Below are 26,001 nucleotides of genomic sequence, written 5' to 3'. Positions count from 1 at the left end.
AAACATATAGTATTGGTAGGCCTGTAGGTTTTTAGGCCAACAGTACACTGCATAAGATCCGATAACTTGGTGATGAGAACTAATTCCCAAACGCTCCCTGCAATCACTGACCTGTATTACCATCCTATTTATTTTAACCCGGAGATGGATACAATTTACCAGGATCTGACGTTATGATTCACAAAGACTCTCAAAATAGTCCAATGCCTGCTGTTTTTTCTTCTGGTCTCAAGGTCTCTCGCTCAAACCGATAATAACAGCATGAGATCCATGAAAAGGTCAGCGGGTTAATCTAATCAGCGCGTTCATTACGAAATCAGCATGTGGTATCGTTCGGCAAATGGTAAACATCTATTGCTCTGTAATCACATCTTGATGACCAAAGCTACGTGCATGTACATGTAGGGCCTGTGTACTTCTTCCAAGCACAGCATCATAATACATTTCATAACAATGGAAAAATACACATCAAAATAGGTGTAGCGAAACAGGGACTTTTATTAGTCAATAAAGTATCCAGCTATTCAAAAAGCAGAAAAGATGGCAAAGTGGACATTTTCTAGAGCGAACTGAGGTCATAGCTCATCGAGTACACGTTCGACTAAATACAAAGCTTGATCTATGACCTTAGGTCCATATACATGTATATGCTGACAACATAGTGATTTCAGGTTATCTTTCGGAGGAGACAAATGCAAAACGTTACTTTTCAGTCGTTGATGAGTTTGTAGATTGGTGCGACACACATTTTTTGCAATTGAATGTCATTAAAACAAAAGAAACGATTATGAACTTTAGGGGAAAAAAGGAAATGATGATGCACCTGTGACCATTCATGGAAGTGTAGATGAGCAGGTTTCAGAATACAAGTACCTGAGGGCACCAAAATTACCAGTAATCTTGATTGGTCAAGTAACACAGTTGTTGTACAAAAGAAAGTAAATCAACGCATGTTTTCATCCGACCACTGAAGAAACTTCATTTGGACAACACACTTTTGGTTTTATGGAAAAGTCATTTATTTAGTCTATACTCCTATTTAATTTGATTTGTATTTGAAGCAAAACAGGGATAAAATAAATCGGCCTCGGAAAACAGCTCAAAAATTATTGGCTTGGAATTACCCACCCTTGAAAGTCTGTACATTGATAGAACCCTGTCCAAGGTAAACAGTATTACGCAAGACCCATCTCATCCTTTATTTAACAATTACAGTATCAACAAATCAGGACTGCACGTGTGTGTTCCCCTTAGCAACAAAGCTCGTTATAGACAGTCATTTGTACCGGATTCAATTCATTCCTTCAACAGTGAAGTTACCAGATGAACACTTGCTGCACAGTCTTTCGACGGGGGTAAATTAATTCAGTACAGTTGTGACTTTTCGGCGAAAATTAATTGTTGTTCTATTTGTAAAACCCAGTAGTTTTGAATCATGTTTTGAGTACAGTTTATAATGTGTTTTGGTGGATAGGGTTGATGGGAAGTATTTTGTTGTGGGAAAATATTGTTGTTATGTTTTGTGTTTAAAATCCAACGCAAGACAAATTTCCGTATGGACAATAAAGGTACCAAATCAAATCAAAATGTTCTTGTAAAAGAAAAGTTGAAATATCATTACACTTTAGAAATTTATCAGTCATGAATATATATGTAATTGATAAACTTGCATATGATGTAACGAATGTGTCACGTGATGAGCTTCATTACGGAATAAACAGCAGTTTCTGACAAATTTGCTGAAGATAACAAAACAACACGACGACACAGCAACAAGAGCGGAGATACAGCAAGTAGCTTCCCGACTCAAAGAAAGCTCCCACAAGCCGCCATGTTTAGTCTATCTGTTGTGTCATGACGTCATCTTTGAAGAGGGTTAAACTTTCAAAGTATATATATATATTCATTAACAAGTGTGTTGTTGTGTTTAACCCACATCCGGGTGCTCTTCGAGCATTAAGGACACTTACAGTGCTCAAAGGTGCATGTAAAGACGTGCGGCATCAAACATCGGACAAAAAATGTATGCCCGTGTCAAGTTACTCAGCCATCTTGTGACCAAATTTTAAAGTTCCCATGGTATAGAGTTGCTATGAAGTCTACAGCCCTCTTGCGTCCTAGGACCCCTTGAAGAGTAAGAACCCGCTGAACGTGCAGTACTTGCCCCCAGGGTCGCTGTAGATTGCATAGGTGGTAGCTGGAGATACAGTCAACCATATCTTGTCACCTGGAGACAGATGAAGCACTACGGATTGCGTCATCATCTGGTTTCTCTCTTGATCTTTCTCACCACTCACTGACGTCACTCGGTCGCCATTCAAGAGCATATTGATGCCAAGGTGCCGGTTGTCATAGGAACGAACACTGTATTGGGGAAAGATGGGGAGAGAACTTAGCTCTGTTGACAAAAATCAGATGTTGGATTTTCTGGTTCGAAAGGAACTAATGAGACAGGCCAAGAGGTTTGGAAATTGAGAACCAACACACTTTTCAATTGATTCAACTCAGGATAAAAATCTGCTGAAAACTGGCACGAAAAAATTAAGTTGACGGGACAAAAAATGGAATCCCATCTCCCCAACAAATCGCGCTTCCCAATCAAGGACTAACTGGCGTTGTAGCTTTTGATAAAATCAGGGAAAACAGTAACTGGAGGGAGGATCTGTACATGTAGGCCTATGCTTACGTAAAGGTGATGAAGTAGTAACCAGTGATACTACAGATGAAAGTGCTGTTGTGTTCCTTGAAGTGGTTTCCCTTGTTTGAGAAAACGTGATCGAAAAAGACAGGTTTATGGACAAGGGCTTCGCCGTTCACATGTCGGGTAGCAGCAGCTGAGAACACACTCTTCCTGGTACCTGGAAGATGAGAAAGACTGTCATAACTATACCCAATAAAAACTTATTTAAAAACGTCTATCTTTATTATTATTTAAAGTCAAGCAAAATCGGTGTCTGTTTTCTTGTAGTACATGTACAGGTTTTCAACCGTCATAAATTCAGTCCCAGTTTCTTATTATGACTATTACGGGTAAATTACCGGAAATGTTGCTTCATTCCCAAAATATTTAACAAAGAAAAATCAGCAATCCTGGGGAATGAACAGCGATCACTAGGATGAATCGATTGACTTCTTACTTGATATCGAACGGATGCTATCCAGCTCTTCCTTCAATATCTCCGTGTCTGACTCGCTAAGGGGTACTCGCTGCGTTGTGCTACCACCTGATACGAGCCGCTTGCCTCCTGCGTCGGAGTCGGGATTCTGACCAGGATATTCTTCGTCCAGCTGTGGTGCAAAATGAAGTGCCATTAACCGTTCCAATCGCGTCAGCCTGTCCCGGGTCTCCTCATCTGGCTGGGTGACTGCTGGGCCACCGCGGCTGCCATCCGGTAAATTTCCCGGTACGGACACCATTCTGGTCTCCATATCGTCCAGTCGCCTCTTTAGTTTGGCGTTCTCTGAACTGAGCTCCTCAATCACCACACCCATCAGCTCTTCGTCGACCGGGTTCTCTGCCGGATCAGCCGTCACCACTGGCGGGTTGGGCCGCAACGCCATCAGCTCAGCTTCCCGATTGCCGATGTATTCGTTCAGCGCCGACAGCCGTTTATCCACCGTCATCTCCCGGGCGAAGAAGTCCGGGTGCTCTATGTACAGCACGCCGAAGAAGTTCTCAAATTTGCTGAGCATCCACTCGAGTTCGCCTACTCGCCCATTGGCCGCGTCTAACTCCTCCATGAGACCGCTCATTCTCTGGATCTCTTCCTTGAGTCTGGTGTTCTCCGATTTGGTCTCCAGCATCTGAAGCCACAAAGAAATCAAAAAGAAATATTGCTGGAAGTGGAAACATGGTTTAACAAGGGGTCGAGTCTACGCAAAAATACTAATATGCTTATTTAAGGTGAAAATGATTCAAATCCGGGATATGAGCATATTTTCAGGAAAATGGCTAAGGGCAGGACCATTTTTCTGGTGTCATTTTCATGATTTTTTTACCACAGAGTGAAAATGACGCACGTGACGCAGGAAACATTACTTTTGTAAAGTTTTGCCAAAATTCGTTAATCGATAATTTATATGCTTGGCGTTCTATAGATTCGCGAGTGTATTGGACAACCTCGTACAGCATGCTGAGGGGTCGTTCATTAAGTACATGTGCGTACGCAAGAAATGCCGACTTTCCAGACCACTCCTACCCCTGTACGCATGGCGTACGCAGTGCCTCCGTCCCACTCTACGCATGCACATTCCACAATTCCAGAAGACGCTGCCGGTCATTGTGTCATGAGTAATGTTCCGGTTTACTAATAATGGGCGTTGGCAAGAAAGGATAAATGATGGGGTGGACGGTGGACAATACTGTGTTTGAATGGTTCTTCGACGAACAAAAGCTGATTGTAGTACATTTATTTGTATGATAGTGTATTGTATGATGAAGATTCATTTAAGGCAACTTTTCGGTTTGCGTACGATACGCACTGGCTTGAACCCTCCTCCCCTCTGTACGCATGGTGTACGCACCGGCACCAACCCCGCTCCCCCTTCGTGAGTGCATACTTATATGGACGGACCCTTACCTCTCTTTTCATTATCGATGTGCTCTCTTCTATATTGGCCATGCGGCGCTCCATATCAACCAGCACCCTGTTCCTGTCATCCTGTTCACGAGTGTCTTGAAACTCTTCAACGGCCACGGGTGCGTCGGTAACCTTTGGCTCTGTCTTGCCAGGAATAAACGGTCGACGCCTTCGGGCATCGGTGTGTGCAATTACGGCCAACAGAAGGCAGGCAAAGACGACTTGACGGACAGAGGAAGTCATCGTTTTGGATCTGAGATAAAGTTGTGCTGGTGCAAGATGACACAAATGAATTTCATTTAATGAGGCGGACCGAGTTATAAGAATTAATGTATAATATTGCTTGCAGAGAGACCTTCGGGGTAGTTTTCTGACGTCAGTTCGGCTGTATCCCTCCCAGCAAATTAGCATACATTTAATCCCACACAATTAGGACATGAATAAAGGATGACACTCAATAAATGATCGCAGTCAAAACCGGACTTGGAATAAGCTTTCAGGGACACCGAAAGAAAACATGAAAAGATCAAGGAAAAGTCATGGTGATTTCCGGAACAAGCATGCTAAAATTGAATTTTTTTTTCACAGGGTAATCCATGACCAGTGTTGAGGTAACAAGTGGATATAGGCATAGATGTGAATTTAGCAAAGCATCCAATTCTTTCCTACATGGACCACAGTGGAAGGAAACAATTGTGTCCTTCCTCCATGCATGGACGAAGCGATAACCAGTGTGACTGGTTTGATTGTCAACCGGCCGGCGCGGCGGTCAAAATATTCAGGATGCAATAGCAGACTCCCAGCGATCGAGTACGGTTCATCTCATACCATGATGATCAAGACTGCAAACTAGACTACTAGTCACTACTACCATGGAGGTGCTGTTCCTCCATCATCCATGCTACTACCAAGTACTGAAGCAAGAAGTACCTACATCGTACTCCGAATGTATAATTTAAAAGCTGGATTTTGCATTTTAGTTTTACATAGTCTACAGGTCTAGTCCTTGTTCACACCTACTAGAAGTAACTGCATATTTCTCCAAACATGTTAAACTCTACCAGTCTTCAATCCTTTGCCCGTTGTTGGTGGACTAATAATGAAAGCCATTGGACGTGGTAATCATGTTTAAACCGTCCAAATGGCCAACATAAAAATGAGAGAAAATGGTAATGATGTAACGTCGGGTATAAGCAGCCTTGGATGGACAGCTTATCATGGAGAGAAAAGTGAACGATCAATCTATGATTGTTCAGTCATAATACGTGCTCCTTGTCATGCTTGTATAATACCTGATATTCAGCAACATTCTGAAGATCTCGGAGCAGTCACTTTACGGCAAATGAGGCCATTTCAAGACGAAAGATCCAAGGAACAGAACTTACCACTTAAAAGTTGTAGGTTTAGCTCGCACGTCTCTGTCCGCAGATACTGCACACAAAGCACAAGGTTGATCAGGGCAAGTTATAGTTGCGCAGTTTGCCCAGAATTTCGGCTTGACTGTTTATTTATCTCATCGAACGCTGGGGGTAAACTTCAGCAGAGAATCTAGGGATGTTCTCGTCAGAAGGGGTTCGGTGCAATTTTCAGAGCTGGGTCAAGCTAAACGATGAACATGATGAGTAGTGATCGGTATACTGCACGTCACCTCTGAGGTCAGCTAGTCCCCGACAGGGGAATTTATAGTCTCCGTGAGCTGGGTTGCCAGGGTTTTTGACACGGTAAACATCGCGGTAACAGGTGGTACGGCGGACTCTTTCATTCTGTCAACAAGGGGAGATTCTAAGAACCCGTTGCTTATTCAAGAATACAAAATCTCGAACCCTTAGTTGTTTATTCCCTATCTAACTTGGAATATTCCGAAAAGACTGGCGCCTTTTTCAAACGCTCAATTAAATGCTTTTATGGAAAGTAATGTTGATGATTGAGAATTTCCACCACCAGTAAACTTAATGAAACGATCTGGTATTTCCTGCAAGCAAAATACGATGTACGCGTTTCGATGCAACCTTAAGGCTAATACGGGTCGGGTGTCAATGACGTCACTAACGAGGGCAAAACGTCACTACATGAGGGGCAGGTGGGTCTCCATGGTCCCACCTGTTTGTGGAGTCAAGTTCCAAAAGAACACTCCAGAAATGCTTCCACTTTTGTATTTTATTCTCTGGTTCTTCCTGAAAAAGAAGACAGCAGAAACAATACAGGAAGGGAATTCTCGCTGACAAGAGTAGAATTACTGGTCAACAGGATGAAATGTAAATAAGTCAAAATAACTTCTGTTGATGGAGGAATAACTCCCTGCAATCCTATCCTTCGAGCTGAGACTATGCGCTTACAATGATGCTAGGCATTCACGAGAACCGTTTGTCTTAGGTCAGAAGATCATTTATCTTTATCAACCTTTACCTCTTGTATGAGCATTCAATCAATGACCCATAGTCTGCAACCAACACCTCGAACGACAGCCGGGCATGTTTCCACATCAACTCTAACCCCGCACCCAGTGCATGGCTGTGTAGAACTTTACTACCTGTAGTCAAATGTAGGCCTACTTATCATTGCATCTTGCACATTTGCCACCATGTCAATGCGTCATGTTAACTTTCATCTATCGCTTTCATCGCAGCTTTGAGGGGACCTTCAATTCAAAATTTCCTGTGGATTTCATAACTTTCAAGAAATGATGCACCACTCAGTTTTACAACCATGCGGGAGATATTTCTCCACGGTTCTTTTCAGGGCTACCAAATGTCTCCAAGGAGAGTCCACTGACTGGAGGCTCCGAGTCAAGATCGTTCGCTGACCCTTTGTTTTTTTCCTGTAGATAGCGTGACGGAACACTCTCTTTGTGTACACGTGGTGTTCAATGCGCAAAGATCATGGATTCGATTACCGAATGCGACGTATCACGGATGGTCCATGGATATAAAAAGGCAAGCCGGAAGTAAATTACACTCTTGGAAAGTGTCGAGATTTTGATGATTCACTAACTAGAGGACGTATTGGGCCAACTTGTTTCTTTCTACTTGAAATCCATTTCCCCAGTAAAAGATGTACGCTGCACACACTTTCTGGAAATCATCGGAATTATCAATTAACTAAGACCATGAGTGGTGTTGCCAATATAGAGAAATTTCCCCATTTTACCATCCAATCTCAGATTTATTGACTCATATGCTTCCCTCCATCCGTTTTATCAAGACTTGACAGTAAAGGAGCTGATTGATGCTCAAAAAAAGAAGTGTGGCCAGTGCACGGTCTATAAATGCAATAACGTACGACTGAAATTTCTGAAAAAAAAACATGTCTGGTGGGCTTGAGTCCACGCGTGCAGTTAGATGCGACAAACATATGGTCCTAGAATTAGGGTGTTATACCACGAAGTCATCTTTATCACAGGATATGAATAGTCTTGCTTCATCGCCTTCATTTCTCTTATTTTACTTCCTTCAAATTAGTCCACTCCATGCCTAATAAAGCAAGAAAAACAAACAAAAACAAACGAATATTGACCTAGGAAAATTGCAAATTTATATAAACAAAAAAGGTGATTGATGGCCTTTGACGATTGACGATCCGACAAAGATTTCCCTTACACGTTTATCTGGCACGTTGAGTCTATGTCGGGTCTACGTCTCATAATAAACTCTTTGTAATTTGTATACCAAGGCCTTTGAGGTTTTCACATTAATTTTCTCGCGGATGCTAAACCAGTGAGTCATGCCAAATCATTGAAACTGTTGCCCTCTTGTGTATGTGACCGTGATGTGTCAAACACTAATTGGCCAAATTACAACCCGCAGGCGACTTCGACCAGGACTTCAATCATCTATGAATCAATCAGGTGGCCTTGCACCTGTATGGCAGACGGTCCTGACAACCACCTAATTACATTTATGGCAAATACACGCCTTCAGTCTGTGAACTCATTTGATCAAGCATCCCGGCGCCTGACGCGTCCCAAATTCCAGTAGTGTTTTTATTATCTTATATTATGTATTTTCCTCATGAGAGATCATGTGAAACGGCGAGAAAATGGTCCATTGGGTTCACCAATTCATAAATTTCATAACACTGACAATTTGGAGCATTGTAAGATTTAACTGAGCACAACGATTGAAATTTGCGTGATATTGCTTCGCGCAAAACACTACTTCGAACTTACTAGACCACGGTGGAGCCTAACTCCGTGGTTAAATACGTCCCACAAATCAATTAATAATATAAGTTGTCACAATAAACTGCGGCTTTTGAAACCCACGAGACATTGCTTTTGTATCGGATGTTCCTGTCTTACTACAAATCACAGGCGAGTGGGCGCATATGTCTCATATTTCAAGGAATGGGCTGATATCCTGGTCTTGTGGGTTGCTGTTTTCAGACCATAAACATCTGCTAACTTTCTTTTTTCCTATTAAGTAAAAGTACATCTGCTCCGGAATTCACGGGGCAAGGGACACTATGTATGTACGTGCTTCAATGATTGTTGTCATTTTTTTTAATTTTGGGATCGGGTTCAAACTAAGCTAGGTCACTCACCGAAAAGACACATGGGCAGTCTGCGGTTGTGCAGAAAAATGACACATTCATAATTTCGTATCGCAAGGCGGGGGGGTCCTTTCCGACATTGCGTATACCTAGGGCTCTTTCAGTCGAAGCAACTCCACAATGGTTGACCTGCATTCAAGTCTGCTCTTCCACGAGATTTGCCGGCTTTCTGATGGAAGCCATACGAATTCTTCCACATAGCTTTGAATTTGAAGGAGATACTTCGTCTTCTTAGCAACGGTGATATTCAGCGTTGACTACATGCACCCTCCCGGCGTGTGCTCACATATTCACTACTGTAGTCTGTCACTTCTCGGGGGAGGGGGTGATCAGAGGACATCCCCTCGGCCCGTTTGTTTATTCGTTTGTTTCTTGGGGGTGTCTGTTTGTTCTTTTTTGTATGCGTTCAGTACAAGAACGAGACTGGGATCGATGGTCGAATCCCCGGTAATTCTTAAAGAGGAGTGTGTAAACTACCCTATTTACCGCGAGTTATGCACTACCAGCATAATTTACTTCATGATAATTACCATGAATCGGTATAAAAAAAATCGGTACAATGAAGGTACACGCCAGGGCTTACCCGTGTGGACTGAATTCCAGCAAGATAGACGGACACATCTGAGTATCCACAATGAGGGGAATTTTGCAAGCATAATAATGCAACACCTTGTTGTTTTATTGAAAACTAATGAAATCGGGCAAGAATTTCAAGAAACATTCCGGTCCTAGCAGTAGTTCGCTCAAAAATGTCAACTTGATTAGTTAACTCAGTGCACCCCATGACGTCTGAGTTTATGTTATCTAGGTCCCGAGTTGGCAAATGCCAGACTGGATTACATTTGCCTTATTTGATCCGTAACCTTTTACATTATTGAAAATATGCGACCCACACAGGTATAGTAACGGACGTTTAGCTTCGTTTGCCGGGGAATAAAAGAACAAAGTCGAAACAGCGGGGTATAGGCCTATAAAGCTGTACACAACATCGATTGCCTTGGAAAATTGAAAATGTTGGACAGTTAGCTTTTTGAGTCCCTGCCCGTGTCACTTCAGAGCTCGAGCTTGGTTGTCAAAGAGATTTTCGAGTGGCCTCTTATTCTTTCAATAACTTATCGCATATTCATTTAGAATCAGATAATTATGATTGGTGAAAATATTGACTCTATTGATAACCGTTCACATATGTTGCCTTTCCCAAGTCTTGTCACGGAAGACTGCATCAAATACCGACAGTACACAGGTGACATTATTCATTGGTCGAAGGGTTACAATAGAAAAGCCTTCATCATGGCGGTGTTGACATGCTCGTTTTTCTGGTGCTGGGTTTTAGTCGCGGTTTTACCGACAGTTCGGTTGACTGGGTGCGCCGATGCAGCCACTGTCACGGATCGGCGAGTTGACGTGAGGCACCGTGGGGGCCAGAGCGGCGAATCTGTGGGGAGTAGTCCCGTAGCACGCCGCCTGAACGCGCTGGAGAACACGGTGTCAGGACTTGAGGGGCGAATCCAGGAACTCGATCAGCGAAACCGCGAGTTGGAGCTCGCTGTCCTAGTCGGGTCCCCCAAGCCGCCAAAAAACGGAGAAAAAGAGTTGCGACAACTTGTGGAACAGTTAGAGAGAGGTCTAACGTACCTATTTCCGGATTTCTCGAAGAGAGCAGCACCAGAAGAGACCGTGACTCCAGAAGAGCGAAATACGAGGGAGCGAATAGAAGTACTCCGGGATTACTTGAGTAACAGGGCAGCAGAACTGGCTGCTCTACGACCCGACCGAGTAACAGAGTTCAGCCGGGCCGATGATGATGGGGACTCGGTCCCAGATTTGGGAATGGTCGGTCTGGCTTTACAACAGCTGAGCAACGAGAACGCTGAGCTGAGGAAGAAGTTGGAGGAATTAAGCAAGCGAATTACCCTGTCCACTCAAGTGAGACAAAGAGAGAATGCAGACGATGAGACCGTGAATGCTGTCAAGGGGATGCTGGATGTTGATGAGGAGGATCGGTTCCTTGAAGAGGCAGAACGGGCCAGAACAGCTGGTAAGATGATGAACATGCTTAGTCCTACAATTAAATTCAATTCCACAGTTAGTTGATTTTGAATGGCGGTCACAACGTGATCCAGAGTCGTGTTAAAACACCAGCTGGCGATTATTAGCAGGTCTACTTGAATAATCTGAATTTCCTTCACACTTGAATTTAAACAGTTTTCGTATTATCTACGATATTATTATGCATGGGTCATTTTTTCATTATGTGAACTCATGTTGTTAAACACCTCATAGTGCACTGCAGCTATTGCATGTACGAGTGTCAGAAAAATTCCTGCACTTCAATTAAAAATCAACCTCGTACACGCAGTTCGTAGAGCTAATTATGTATAACAGCCTTCGGTTTAATTCATCTATACACTTCATGTAAACCGACTCCAAAATGTACTCCAAACGATCACTCATCAAAGACGACTTGGAGAAACCCTCATTGTCTAATAGATGTTATAAAAATAATTCCGGGGAAAAAACTTGGAGAAACCCTACCAGAACCACTGAAAACCTTTAACAAAAGTATGATGTTATTTATACTGCTGTAATCTTCAGCTGCAACCACTGAGGTTGTAATTAACGACAAATAAGTCTTTCCTTTTGCATTTGCTGGGAATCAGCGATGTCTCCATCAATTAGATGTTTCATCATGTAACCTCGAGAGTTTGAGAGGTCCTGGTCCCACATTGTTTGGCCACTGACCTGCGAATGACAAGTACGTCCATTGCGCCCTCGGCTGACATCAGTTCACCAGTCTCAGAATAACATTAACATCAATGCTATCAAATGGGTATGGATATTATAAGGAATAGAGACACGTTATTTTCCATTCCAATCAAATCCGAGTGTCGATTGATTGTTTATTCCAAATCATTTTCTCTCAGACACTCGGAAGTCAGCCTTCTCCGTCTCTTCTACCCATTCACAGCACGGGTCATCAAGTCAGATGCAATCCCTAAACTTTGATGTCAACATTTCCAACAAGGGAGGTGATTTCAACTTCAACAACAACTCCTTCGTTTGCCGGATCCCTGGATTCTACTTTTTCTCATATACGTGAGTTCATTCGGGCTTACTTTGTCTCCAGTGGGAAAAAAGAGGGCGCTCTGAAGTTGTGACCCTGGGCTTCTGTATAGGCTTTCAATATGTCTGAAGAAAGATATCGTTCTTTTTTAATTACCATAAAAACAGGGCAAACGTATTTCTTGCTAGCTGATACTGCCTTGAAGGCAACACACAATAGTAAAGAATTTTCGCTGAGAAAAAATAATGAAACAGCAAAGCAGAAACGAATTCATCTACTTTTACGCATAAATGAAATTCTTGTGTGTTCCCCTTCTTGACAGGCTACGCACTTACAGCAACCGTATTTTAGGTATAGCTCTGATGAAAAATAACGAGTTACAGGTGGCAACCAACACCGACGAAGCCATGCGAAGTATCAGCAGTACTCAGAGCACGGTAATATAGTCACCCGCTGTCTCAGTCAATAAATAAATTACACTCAGTTGCTAAAGGCAGGAGCTAAGCTCGGCAATGTTCAACTGTTTGCTGAAACCGGATGAACAAATCTCGTCATGCAGTAAACAATATAACTACATTTTCGGCGGTGATTTTGCACATCAAGCTTATTTTAATCGTCTCGTGGGAACTCAATTTCGAATTCCTTCATTTCTCCTCTTCAGATTCTGAGGTTGTCTGCCGGCGACAGTGTGTGGCTCCGTATGCCCGCCAGTGCAAACTATGCTGTCTATAGCGATCAATTCCACTACACCACCTTTAGCGGATTTCTTGTGTTTAGTGCTGCCAATTAAGTGTCGCAGATCATGCTACGCAGACGCATAATTTACAGAGGAAATTCCAGATGTACCCTGAGTTGATCATTGAGCAATCTGTCTGACAGTACTGTTGTCTCCTGAAGCTTCTTCAGTGTACATCAGATGAACACATGTTAAATCTTGTCGAGTGGACATATCGCAGATATTTCACGATTGAATCAAACGACATCTCGGATAGTCTTGTTTGCTTATCTGAGTGTTGTGTCTATGCATGGATGCGTCCTGTCTTGCCTGTGAATGGCGCGTCGCTGACGATCATTTCTGCTATGATTCTCAAATGTTAGGGTCCGACCAATAAATATTGCCGTTTCAACTGGTTCCTGCCGGATCTGATGTTACTGTATAGGCTTTATAAACTTTATCTGAACATAGTTCTAATGATGCAGCCGTAATTGAGAAGCCCCATGTATCCATAACACTAGCACATTGTCCGAAATACATTGTAATCCAAGTTGTTTGCCTTACAATCAACTTAAAGTTTAATATTCACATGAGAACCAATTGAAGTTATATGGAGTATTAAATCGGGCGAAAAATATTCACGATATTTCTCCTCATATTTCTGAATGTGGCATTAACGTCCAGCAATAGTTACCTAGCTCGCGGTTAAGGTCACAGTGGTTAGGAGATGTAAATTACAAAGACTTGAAGTCTGAATGCATCAATACGAGACAACATAAACATTCCTTGTGTTGCTAGCACCAACTTATACGTACATTCGTCGAAACACGCAATATTGCACACCAATATCAAATTAGTAGACCGCCCTCTCTCGTCGGAACATTTGTGGTTGACACGATTCTTCAGGTGTTGATGGAAGGTTAGTGGATGCCCAGTTCTATCTCACGCTACGTAATATGTATTGGCTCTTTGTATGAATTCACTCTCCCTCTGCAAACAGACGAGGAAAGGAAATTACAATTACAAAGTTATCTTCGTTTTCTTTGAAAAAACTGCCCATAAATATAAACTACTCGTTCCAAAAGAAAGGCGGCATGCATTATACACAATGAGTGTAAGCTGAGATGCGACAGCTGCTCTAAAAGGGTCATCCAATTGCTAGGGGTGTGGATGGGGGCAATTCAAAACCAAAATTGAAATTTATTTCGCTCCTCATACGTAGGTGTTTGCCTCAAGTACTTCAAAGGGTACATTTGGTAGACATATCTCTATCCGACGCATCGTGCATCGAACCAATTCAGTCTAAGCCCACTGCAAGACAGACCACGAGCTTGCAAGAAAGTAATATTTAAGGAATCCAAACTATGGAAGACCGAATTATGCCAAAGACGTGTATGCAGACTGATTGATATGGCTCTCTACGTCAGCGTTGTCAGCAAGTTACCGTTTGGTCTTAAATTAGACTAGCGTAGACAGACGGTTTGAGGTTCATTTCACGAAGCTGCTAAGTGCACAGAATTTCTTAAAGCATCCATAACGTTGGTTACCAGTTCAGTGACGTGTAATAGACAGAAACTCTGATTGGTTCCCTGTCGATTTTTACTTAGCACATATGCCAACTGTTACTGCTTATTTTATGATTCTGCAATATAAAATGATGCTTGCGGTGCTACAGGCGCATTCATCGATGGATTGATGGTGTCTTGGAGGTTGTTTACCGTCACTGAAGTCCATTGCTTCGCGACCAATCAAGGACCGAGGAGACGCTCCGTCTACGTCACAACCCTCAAGGGTTAGATTACTCTAATTTCTGCATCCGAAGGAGCAGGTTGATATGTAGAGTCCTATACAGGACAAGAAAGTCCTATGGAAAGAAATACGTGGGCGCTGTTTCTGTTTTCAAGACCTTTTTTCACAAACTTACTTGATGATCACGTGACGAAAAGACAGATTTGACTGAATACTCACCAGCTCTTTTCCAGAGATAAGTTGAAGAGAAAAACGTTTAAGTTGAAAAAGTCTAAACAAGGTATATGTGGAGGCATTTAATTGTTGATTTACTGAAGCACGTTAATGTTTTCAATGTGAAATATCCTGCTAATATTTTGGTTCTGTCTTACGGATTTTTGATGATTACTTAGTGGAGAGTGAATGATCATATTGATACCAGAGATCGTTATTTGACATTACAGTTTCTATAGAAGGGTAGCTTAAGCTCCAAATTACTGTTCAGAATCTCTACAGACACTTCTACTTCAGTATTTCGGTGTATACAATACTCCTAGGTTTCAAATCAAATCGTTTTGCACCTTCCATGAGTCTTGCAGGCTACTTTATGCACAACAAAGGTATCATACCAAAACTTCATTCAAGTACATGTAGAGCTGCAATGATCGTCAGGCTCATCCACGGTACTGCAAGGTTGGACAAACACTTCTAAACGACGATACGGAGGAAAGATCAAGACGAGAGAAGCAAGACGGTAACAATCAACGTGAAGATTAGGAGAAACGGAGGAACAACAATCAGGGAGTTAGGGATCGTGTTACAGAAAGCTTAGCTTGGTACAACACCAAACCTATCAAAGGGTAGTGCCCGTCAAAACACTCCAACGCACTGCCTAAAAACACACCTACATTTTTCACCACCGTAATGGCAAATTGCATTCTGTAATTTAATCTTAAAATACCTCTGAACTCACTGCATAAGTAAAATATAAAAATAGCATTGTTACCAGTTCATTGCTCATCTAAAATCCGCAACTGCCAACCGATGGAAAATAAAAAAACACATTTAACCAGAAGACACATGTAATATTAGAGACAGTGGATTCAATCTAAGGTTTTCAAATCTCTTTTATGTTTTACAGTATCACCTTCCTGAAATCCACGGCTCTACACTGAGTCGAAAAATTCTACTGAAGAGGTCTTTTTTACAAGTATGCCTGTGCGTAAAATGATCACAAGTATTTACAGGATAATTGTTTAAACCTGTCGAAAAAATTTATTTGGTTTATTTATTTTTACACTCGTGGCCAAAGGCCAAATTACAGTAAAAATTTACAACACATTACATCGTATTAACGAAAAGTTACTAAAGTATTTACAAAAAATTGAAACATTTACAATCAATTTCAAGACAGTGCACATTAAACCGATGAACTTTAACAACGACAAAATTTAAAAAGTACACCAAGCTTAAGGGAAATAAGTACATGTAAAATAAACGAAACACGAGAGACGAAGCACGATATTTAACGAGCGTGTAAATAATTACAATCTACATGTTTTAATAAATTAAAATTTTTAAAACCAAGTTGTCCTGGTATGCAATTTAGAAAAATTATGAGAATTTCGAAGACAGTTAGAAAGAGTCTCAAGTCTGATAGGGGGAAGGAGATCTCTAGTATGAGATGACTTCAAAAGCTTCTCTGTTTTTGTTCCTATATAGCATCTTCCGCTTACATTAAATCACAAAGAGGCATTATATGTTGAAACTGCCTGGTCGTGGTCAATCAGAAATAAAACTATTGCAGTTTTAATGAAATCAAACTGGATATTCTCGTCTAAATATTGAAAGTTGGAAATGTGTAAACGATATACTGTATATACATATACAAATATACCTTAATACTCTACAAATATATGTAATAGCAATTATACAATAAAGCAGCATTCAGCAAATACATCTTTCCAAGAAAACAGGAAAACGGATGCGGCCCCGTTTGCGAATCTTTCAATACCATTCACAATTTTAAAGACACTTAGTGTCGAGATTTATCCTGGGGCGTCGAAATAAGAGAAAAGTGAACGTTTGACCACCACGTAACGTCACGTATACCATGATTCAGGAGGTGTGCGTCGCCAACATTTTGTCGCTCAGTAAGGACTACCTGTCGATTTGCCATTGTTGACGTCACGTTAGAATCTCATCAACTGACCCTAATCTCGGCTTGGCCACGGAGCCTGCAACTGTAGACAATGGTAATCAACTTGAGGCTTCGTTATTAATCCAAATTTGTCGACTCGTCCGCGGAAAGTGCCGGTCCCACTGGTGCGTATGCCTGAACTTTTCGCGGCGATGTTTTGTCACAATCTACCGGAGTCATGGTAGCTCTCATTGCAACCTGATACCAAGCTCAATCTCGCCCCAGCTCTGCTCACTCTCCCATTTTTTTTTATCTGCTTCTTTAATTCCTCTCCTGCGCTGCACATGCACAAGTCTCGACCAATGCGTGTTCGTTTAATCAACGAACAGGACCGTCCCAATTTGCCACAAATCAGGCAATTTTTAGTCATTTAGGTGAATCAGGAAATGAATCGGGAAGAGGGTAATGCGATTACGTAGCACGTAATCTGCATAAAGTTTGGGTGGATCTCTTTAATTTGGTCCCCACTGGCTTATGATTTCAATTATTTTGCACTGTGCTGTATTCTACGGACTATACAGAAACGTAGACGAAAAAATACACGTGCTACATGAGCAAGGCATAGGGGGAACATCTTTGCGTTTTTAATTAAAAAGGCAAAAAACACCCGTCTGTCTGAACAACAAAAACATCTATAATTGAAGGCAATTACTCTGTGAAGTCGCTGCAGGATTCAGCGTATAAGCCATGCCTAAGGCTCAGCAAATTTCAGAAACGATGAATGATCAAGGAAATATACTGCAGGTACAGGGGGTACCCGAGCGTACCTCTCTTATCCCGCTCCCAGTTCCATTAACACGCTAGTCGCTTCATCGCAACAAGCTACAATCCTTCACAGTTCATTGGCGAGGCTAATGGTATAAAAGCCATATAAATTATAAATTTTGTTAATTTGTTCTGAACATTGAGAGGAATTCGAATGTAAGCTTTTGAATATATATGTAAATATTATGGCAACATATTGCTCAGAAAAAGGAAAATTAAGCTAAGCCTCCACTAAAATTTCAAATTTAGGTTTTGAGGAATTACATACTTTAAGGGTAACAAAAATACACAATTTCAAAAGGTAAATTGAAGATAAACTCCAAAAGAAAAAGGACAAAATTATCTCTGAACTATGTCTTTAGCTGCATTCTTTGACGATAAAGTCTTCCAAATTTTCCTTAATTATTGTGAGGGATGATATTTTTCTTCCGACATTCGACGCTTTATATTACAAGAAACCAGAAAGACCATTGTCTCATGGTTACCACTAGTGTTAGGAGATGGGTTTGATTATTTGAAGAGCCCTGTCGCCCTATGATTTAAACGATTTGCATTTAAATGGCATTTGGCATATGGCTTCAGAATAGTGCAAACTTTAACTCTGTGAGGATATCACAGTCGCATCTTCGGTATTGCATTTTAGTATTTATCCGCGCTACCCATCCATAGTTAATGTTACCATCAGATATACATGTACCAATTCACGGTCCTCTATGATTCACCAATTGACTCTGCTGGTGTTAATCACATTGACTACGAAAGTCATTTCGTTCACCTCCTGTAACGTGGATTTCCTCACTGAATTTGTCGCCATTGCCCGTCGAGTTCTATCAAATTCTTCGGCTCTCTTTGCCACAGTTTTGGGCAAGTGACCCCCCCCTTTTGCAATCCTTTAGACTTTATGCCGTACATAGTTTTCACAAATGGTATACACGTTTTGACAACATTTCCCCGACAGAGTAGAATTATGCTCATTAAAATTGTGGAGGAATTTTGGATGAAGCCTCGTTAGACAGGTAAAACACCCAACCCGAGTAATTTACATTAGAGTAGTAAAAAAGGAAATCTGTCTCCAGCGCATCAAGGGTCGTGTCGTGGAAAGTATTTTGGCGTGGTATAAGAACGAGCCTCGGCAAGGCCAGGATGCCTTGGCTCCTTCACAAGTCCCGGCATAATCTTGACTCGCCACTCCACCAACCGTGAAATTAGGATTACTAAGAATAACAACTCACATTGAAGAGAATTGCTCCAAGATGCATGCCATACGCTAAAAACATTAGTCAATGACCGCATATAAGTAAGCACCAAATTCAACACTTCAGTATTTATATCGCGTATGGTGTTTCCGTCGAGTCGGCTAGAATGACGCAGAATTTTAATCGGGAATTTAATATAGCTTATACTCTATGACGCCATTTATTTATCTATTGAAATGCATATATAATTAATGAGGACATGAAACTTGAACAATAAAGTTATACATGAATGCGACCTTAGTGTATATTTTTCATTACACAATAATAACAGACATTGAAGGCCTGTAGTTAAATTCTGTGATGAAATACGATACGTTTTAGACACGAAACAAAACACCTGCCATGTTGGTTATTTACAACAGATTTACACTGTTGCCAACACTGACGGGTTCAAGTGGCAACATGACGTTGTTTCTACGTTGACTATTGACTGAAATGACATCGTGACATCATTTCCATGTTGAAACATCTTTAAAACAACGTTGTGTACCAGCTGTAATACGAGAGACTTTGGTGTACTTCACGGTCAAGGTAAAAAACATACTGGTTTAGTCTTCCAGTGAAGTACATGCACTTGTCGTGACATATAACGCGAGTGGATTACTTGGGCTGTTCATTTTTGTTCGTTGGGCTATATCAACGACTGATGTATCGGCTGTACATGACAGCCAGACCCGTTTCAGTGTGTACTGAGATTAGCAGCATGTATGTACCTATACACAGTCCATGCAGAAGACACAAAGCTAATCGGTCCAATTAGGAAAAGTCAATAGACATGATGCCGTCTGGCATAGACAGGACAAATTTGTACAGTTCACGCCAAGTTGCATCTACGGCGGAGCAGCCTATTGTCTGTGGGCGTTGATACGTTTGGGCGCCGAAATTTACTACTCCCACGAATAGCTTAACAGTCACTGGAATGAGGTGGTTTCAGGATGGATCCGGTGTGTAGCCTAATCCTGATATCGAATTCTGCGTGAAAGATAGTGATGAACTTTGGGTTCGAAGAAAGAAAAAACTACTGCTTGAAACGCCTTTATTATATAGGTAACGACAAAACTTACCGAAAATGCTGCAGTTCTGATGCGACATCTACCGAGCTGAATCCACAAACAACGGACTTTCTTTTAGAGAAAAAAGTCCAAAGAACATCAATACAGACTCTAAGTGTGATGAGATGCAAAACCCAATATAAGGTTCGCCTTTCCCAAGTTTGGAGCAACTTTGTGGTTTGTCACAATGATTTGTAACGAGGAATATACTTTTGACATCTGCAAGATGGATGTACATTGCAAATTATCGAATAATCCAAAACATTCCATATACACAAGTGTTTCAACCCGTTCGGCATGCTTCATTTAGGCAGGTTTCACACAGGACGTGACACAGTTTGGGCATGCTAATTAAGCTGCTTCCCTTTTTGGGTATGGTTTGTTATCGAATGACTTTAGTCTTGTCACATCCAGAGAAGGTAAACATTGCACCCAAACTGGTGCAGGAATGCGTCCTTCAATGACCTGCTTGATCGATCGGGCAGCAAGCAATGGCTACCGGTCCGGGCTGAAACACGCCGCAGCGCAAACGGCAAAACAACTTTTCAGTCGGTCACTTAAGGTCGCTCTAGGAAACTACAGGCCTTGCCAATGAGCTAAAAAGAGACCGGGGAAAAGACTGCATCACTACACAGTCATGGGAAACACTTGTGGTGAGGAACGACTTACGAAACTGCATCACTGAAAGATGAGCATTATAACACTTGCCAGTTTTGTAGCTAACCACGTTGGATATCTACACTACAGTCAAGAGAACAAGTAGCACTGTCAATTTCACACACGAAGTTACGCAGTCCCTTTACGACGTTAGTGGTAAAAATTAATCCCACAAATTAAACTGCGATTTAATCCAGCGCGCTTGATCCAGATAAAATGCAAGCCTGCATAGAATACCATAGGTCTAATGATCTTAAGTTTAGCTCTCGACTGTAATCAAAAACTTGTCATTGAATTAGTTTAAATGAAAATTATGCTTGAATAGTTATTGTACTAGTATCAACTTTCCACATGGACTCATGCAGGCCAAAATGCTTCCACGTTTGTAGCATGCATTATTCATTGACTACAAGGAAATTAACGCTTTCTTTAGGTCTGGCACATCACCGTCCCACTTTGAGTTCATGAATCGCCCGTGGCCAAGTTCTGCAAATGTAATGGCCTGGCAAAAAAGTGAAGACGCAGAAATAGATATCAGGCGTTGCCGGACCTGTCGCAGGTTATTACGGAGGGATTTCAAGTCAATTCTGCTCCAAATCCTAAGTTCCTGTCGACGATGAAAAAATGAAGCGATTCGCCGGTAGCGATAGCTTGTCAAACATTTTTAAAAAGAAATTCGAGCGATTCCGAGGACTTACAGGGCGCCTCAATCTGGAGAGGCATGTTATCAAGAAATCGAAACTTAAGTCATTTCTCTGTGAATATCAGACAACAGACACCGAGCTGTTTGTATCATTACGCTGTGTTAAGCCATGGACATACAAGACTGTCGAATTTCGAGACTATCAAAATATGTCGAAAAAGTGATGACTTTGACAGTATTAAATCGAGCGATCAACTTCAGATGTACTAAATATGTACCACATGTATATGTATTCATATTCTCTCAACATGTTCCATGGTAATTAATTTTTTTGGGGGGGGAATAAAAAGCTTTGAATGTAATATCTTGTTAACTTCATTACTTCAGATTCTCAATAAAGTGGCGACATGGCATCTGTTTCATGTTTCACTTAAATGTTTATTTTCGTAAACAAATTCAATTTAGGCCTATATGCAAATGACATGCACGACGAAAGATTTAAAATGACCGTTTTTGGCACTTCTTGTGTTGTACCTTCACCTGTTGTCACTTTCACACTTGAGACACCTTCTTGACCCTGTTTTAAGAACGTAACACAATTTTTCAGGGCGTCAAATTTCCAAGCGAAGGCCTTTGAAGACTGAGCGGCATGCGGCAGGACAGTCGATAGGAAGCGTCACAAAATCGATAAGATGCTACTCGTGAATGCCTAGACCTTCAGTATTCAGTATAAAAAAAATCCATTTCAATCGACGTTTTCCCGGGAATAAAATCAAAAAATCCCCAAAATCTGAAGACAAGCTTGTCTTATTTTAGCTAAGAGAAAATGACTAGATAAGTTTGTACTAAAAAAAAATCCCAAGCCGGTTGTTGAAATTGGTAAGATTTCTCCTGCTAATGGGCAAATCTAGATGCATGCAACAACAATATATACCCTATACGCGCATGACATTATTCTACGACGTAAACGAATAACTCGTCGAGCATATTTGCTGGATGTAAAAAAAATCCACTCGAGGATACTACACAAAAACCCATGAAACATATTAAATCAAACGTTTGACTGAACACTTTATGTTTTCTCGTGGTATATGACTCTGCTAAATGGAAATTTCAGGAGAAAAAAAGATGTGTATAGAAGCAAGTAAGCCCTACCTGTGTGGACTGTGCCATCTCTTCAACGATGCAGAACAATCAAGGGACAAAAGCCAAACCGTCCTAGGAATATCAAAAACAAATAGTCTGAACTGACAATGACTGAAGGAATCCCACGGTGAATATTTATGCGGTAGAAAGAAATGACAAGATGGACAAAGACGGAGGAAGAAAACAGTGCACGCCTTTACGGATGGCTTTGGGGCTTCAAAAGCGACTCATATGTACGGTATCTACATTAGTGGAAATTATGTTAACGAGTGGTGACCATGCTTGTACTGAGAAAATGAACAAGAGAAGAATGTTAGCTTTCCTTTCAAGAAAATTTTTAAGGAACAAGAAAGAATGCAATTTGTGGGGAGATGAAATCAGTGAGTGTTAAAGTGGTAATATATAGTTTAGACGTTGAAGTGATATCAATGTTTCGAATAGAGTGAAACCCAAGGAAACAACAAATTAATTGATGAAAATACACATCTGTCAAGTTTCTTTTATATACCAATTTAAGCCTTTAAATGACATAATTATTTCTAATACATCAAACAAAAAGTAGAGCCAAGAAAAAAGTCCTAATAATTAACGTCAAATTTGTCGACTTTTTAGCTATACTGTCCTTCCATGCGTTCCCTATGGTCGTTTGAAATCATCCCGCCAGAATTTTCTTGACTTCTTTTTTTCGCCCTGGCAAGGAACGGACTCAGAAACAAATGCCTTGGATCTCATTCCAACCAAAACCTTGCAAGTTGTGAGGTTCAATTAAAGACTCAATTAAATCGAAAACCTCCGGGCAATATAGGCGAAGTTTTCAGGCCAATCTCATGCTTCCGGAGGAGTGTTGACGTGCTTAGAAGCTGAACATCGATACACATTGTCAATCATTGTAGGCGCGACTGTGCACCGACATCACTATTTCGTTCCTTACTCATGTATTTCTAGATCCTTACTGAATCGAAAGGATAACAAACCCAATATGTCTCTTGTGATCCTTGAATGACACGGACGGCCAGGTTCTGTTTGCCTTGTGCAGTTTGACTCATAAAACTACACTCAAGAGCATCTGTCTAACGGAACAGTGGAACATGAACTTTGTAAATATAATTGACGCAAAAGGTATTCATACAAACCCACGCGGCAACACTCCTGAATGGACAACATTTTATTTTTAAGACAGGGCGAATGAAAGACATGACTATTCGGACACTAAGCAAGCGAGAAGCGTTCAAAAGCGAATGTGATAGCTGAACTTCTCCTAAGAGGTCGAGTTCTTTAGAAACAGAAGCGAGGCGTTTTTGCGAGGTCCAATAAAATGAGGTGTTGGTAATCTGCTGAATGTCAAAGGAACACAACCTGTACTTAACCTAGCTTCAGTCTTCCTTTGACCTTTAGCTTATAAAAAATGCTTCTTTGACAGAATACGTTATTTCGTGGCTATAGTGTTAACAGAATCCCTAGGGAGAACTATTCATCATAGTAAATAATTCTTATAAGCTTTCCTCTTCGCTTCAATAAGTTATTCATTCGGAATTATTACGTCCATAAGTAACTTCTGCAACTCTGCCAGAAGAGATACAGCACCCCAAAGTTGAAATTCAATTCATTGGTATGTGTTAAGAATTTTTTTACATACGGAAAGAAGAAAGAGTGGACCAAGTGTAGATCTGCAGTAGAGCAGTGTTGGAATTCATTGCTTCTTTATTTCCACAAATAACAAACTCAGTGGTAGAAAGAAACAATACTCCATCGTGTCTGTATAACTTCTCTAAAGGTATGACATGCCCTCTCCTCTCCCAGTTTGGCCGCAAAATAATAGGAATTGGGGATTCTATTGACTTAGCGGATGGATAAAACGTCCTTTGTAGTAGTCACTTGCATGTAACTATTGCTTTTTAGATTTATTTATTTCTTAAGTCGCGGGAAAACTGAAAAAGATAAAACCGTCGCAGAGACTCTGTTAATGCCATTGCGAGGCAAGAGGAACGTCACTCTTCATTTCACGTTGAAGTATAACTTGCGAAGTCATTTAACCCGTGGAGTGCAGGAATGCCTGGCCTAAGCCTTTTACTTATTGCTTAAGACAACAGAAGGGAATGCTAGATCAAACATAAACTACTCGCCATGTTTGGTTTGGTATCAGGGCTGATTAGCCTCGACTGTGTGCCACAAGTGTTTGCCTCCACAAGCCAAAGAGGAGAGGAGGGGAGGCACACAGGTACTCGGAATTCCGACTCTAAAGCTGACAGCTTTGAGCGTCAAATTAATATCTGGCCGCGTTGATCCATAATGGCACACGGAAGATTCTGCTTAAGTGGAGCGCACTCACTACGTCGCGGCTTGCTTTGAAGCAATTACTCCCTCAGACCTGGCCTTTCCTTTGTTTTTCAAATATGTCTCAGATTATGGACTTCACATGCGAATTCCGAACATAGTCTTGTATATTGAATTTTCCATCTCAGTAATTTAGGTCTTTATTTTCGTTGAAAAAAAAACACATGAGTTTGAATTTCACGCACCAGAAGCTAAGACCATTGGCAGAGCAAGTTTAGAAACAGAGATGACTCGGGGCTTATACTAAAATTTGAAAACGGATCATCCCCATTCTGCTTGCCAAGGACTATGCTAAAACCGGATTCTAATCAGTACAAAACACAAAGAAAAGCTTGGTACATTACATCAACAATTACCCACAGTATTTCGATGAAGGACTTAATGCAGTATGCATTCGATAGCCACGTCATTTTACAAATAAACTTGTTCCGAGACATCAGAATAAAGATTCCAACGAATATGAAATTTTAAACATTCATAACCAAAGCTATGTTGGGTACCGGTACTCTGCGAAAAGACCGCAGATGTAGTCGACCGATCCCGGCCGTATGATCTTGTGGGTGTCATGACCAATATAGATTTTTAAAGGTTAAGGCAACGTATCACTGTATGTATAGGTGGCGTTGACTAAAAGGCCTAGACCTAGACACTGAGATTCAGCTTGTGTCGTGTGAACCAGGCATCTTAGTTCGTTCAGGCGTATCACAGATTTAAACCAATGCCCACCCAAGCATATATTTAATCACACTGATTGTCCTTTGTCTCTAGATTGGGTCGTTGTCCAAGCAGACGGTTTTTTTTGTCAAAGCCTTCGTCACCGTTGTTTTTGTTTCATTTTCGTCTGTAATAAAGCTACTTTAAATTCCTCATCTCTGCGACCAAAGGAGTGAGCTGGATCTGCGGTAAATTTACCGTATGCATCCGTTTCTGATTAATCGTTTTTCAACATATTCCATTCAAATCAATTTAGCTTCAGCTTAGTTCTAAGTCAGTGGACTCGAGTCATGTAATCCAGCGAATTCATTTTATCGAATAAAATAGTAGGCCTCTATGAAAAGTTTTATCTCCCAAATGCGATAAGCTTAAGCGAGCTTTTGGTATTTTTCAGAACCCTACTCTCTCTCAATTACCTGCAGTCGGTTTCCACAGCTATAAGACAGCTAAACACAAATTTAATGAGTCAAGATAGTGAAAAAGAAGTTCAATCTTTTGTAATTGTTGAAAAACGGTATGTTTTTCAAATGGATATATCTCATTTTGAAAATACAGATCCCTGAAAGTAAACATATATAAAACTCCATTTCTGTGTAGCG

At 41.1% G+C, this 26,001-nt stretch overlaps 2 protein-coding genes and 1 long non-coding RNA gene across 4 annotated transcripts in view; 1 reads left to right on the top strand and 2 right to left on the bottom strand.

Annotated features, from left to right (window-relative positions):
- Positions 1-995: 995 nt before the first annotated feature.
- LOC147796878 (uncharacterized) lies at positions 996-6,256 on the bottom strand. Of its 2 annotated transcripts, none has more exons than XM_087145313.1 (5): positions 5,966-6,256; positions 4,581-4,849; positions 3,138-3,804; positions 2,687-2,858; positions 996-2,364 (listed from the first exon to the last, which is right to left on the bottom strand). In XM_087145313.1, exons 2-5 carry the CDS (start codon positions 4,821-4,823, stop codon positions 2,118-2,120), a joined length of 1,329 nt encoding a protein of 442 aa, XP_087001439.1. In that variant the 5' UTR covers positions 4,824-4,849; positions 5,966-6,256; the 3' UTR covers positions 996-2,117. The 2 variants fall into 2 exon arrangements, with proteins under 2 accessions (XP_087001439.1, XP_087001440.1); XM_087145314.1 differs by lacking the exon at positions 5,966-6,256 and adding an exon at positions 5,873-5,895.
- A 3,877-nt stretch (positions 6,257-10,133) lies between these two features.
- LOC110981640 (uncharacterized) lies at positions 10,134-13,544 on the top strand. Its single transcript, XM_022239360.2, has 4 exons — positions 10,134-11,166; positions 12,053-12,224; positions 12,515-12,629; positions 12,854-13,544. The coding sequence occupies exons 1-4, from the start codon at positions 10,272-10,274 to the stop codon at positions 12,980-12,982; spliced, it is 1,311 nt and encodes a 436-aa protein (XP_022095052.2). The 5' UTR covers positions 10,134-10,271; the 3' UTR covers positions 12,983-13,544.
- An 8,817-nt stretch (positions 13,545-22,361) lies between these two features.
- Positions 22,362-26,001, bottom strand: part of LOC110981680 (uncharacterized) — a 39,494-nt gene continuing 35,854 nt past the window's right edge. Inside the window, exon 4 of the long non-coding RNA XR_015427711.1 lies at positions 22,362-22,426. This is a non-coding gene — a long non-coding RNA (uncharacterized LOC110981680). The remainder of the gene's footprint in view (positions 22,427-26,001) is intronic.

Source organism: Acanthaster planci, linkage group LG14 (assembly GCF_054643075.1).
Source record: "Acanthaster planci isolate LZ-2023a linkage group LG14, COTS_SCS, whole genome shotgun sequence".
NCBI lineage: Eukaryota > Metazoa > Echinodermata > Asteroidea > Valvatida > Acanthasteridae > Acanthaster > Acanthaster planci.
The sequence above is the reverse complement of the archived record's forward strand: the minus strand, read 5'-3'. Positions and strand labels throughout refer to the sequence as shown.

Bases quoted from the DNA above. Each gene is read 5' to 3' on its own strand.
- LOC147796878 (XM_087145313.1), bottom strand. From the start codon at position 4,823: ATGACTTCCTCTGTCCGTCAAGTCGTCTTTGCCTGCCTTCTGTTGGCC. The intron at 2,859-3,137 runs GTAAGAAGTCAA...CTCATCTTCCAG, and splicing joins TAGCATCCGTTCGATATCAA to GTACCAGGAAGAGTGTGTTC. The intron at 2,365-2,686 runs GTAAGCATAGGC...TCCCCAATACAG, and splicing joins TACTACTTCATCACCTTTAC to TGTTCGTTCCTATGACAACC.
- LOC110981640 (XM_022239360.2), top strand. From the start codon at position 10,272: ATGATTGGTGAAAATATTGACTCTATTGATAACCGTTCACATATGTTG. The intron at 12,225-12,514 runs GTGAGTTCATTC...CCTTCTTGACAG, and splicing joins TTCTACTTTTTCTCATATAC to GCTACGCACTTACAGCAACC. The intron at 12,630-12,853 runs GTAATATAGTCA...TCTCCTCTTCAG, and splicing joins TCAGCAGTACTCAGAGCACG to ATTCTGAGGTTGTCTGCCGG.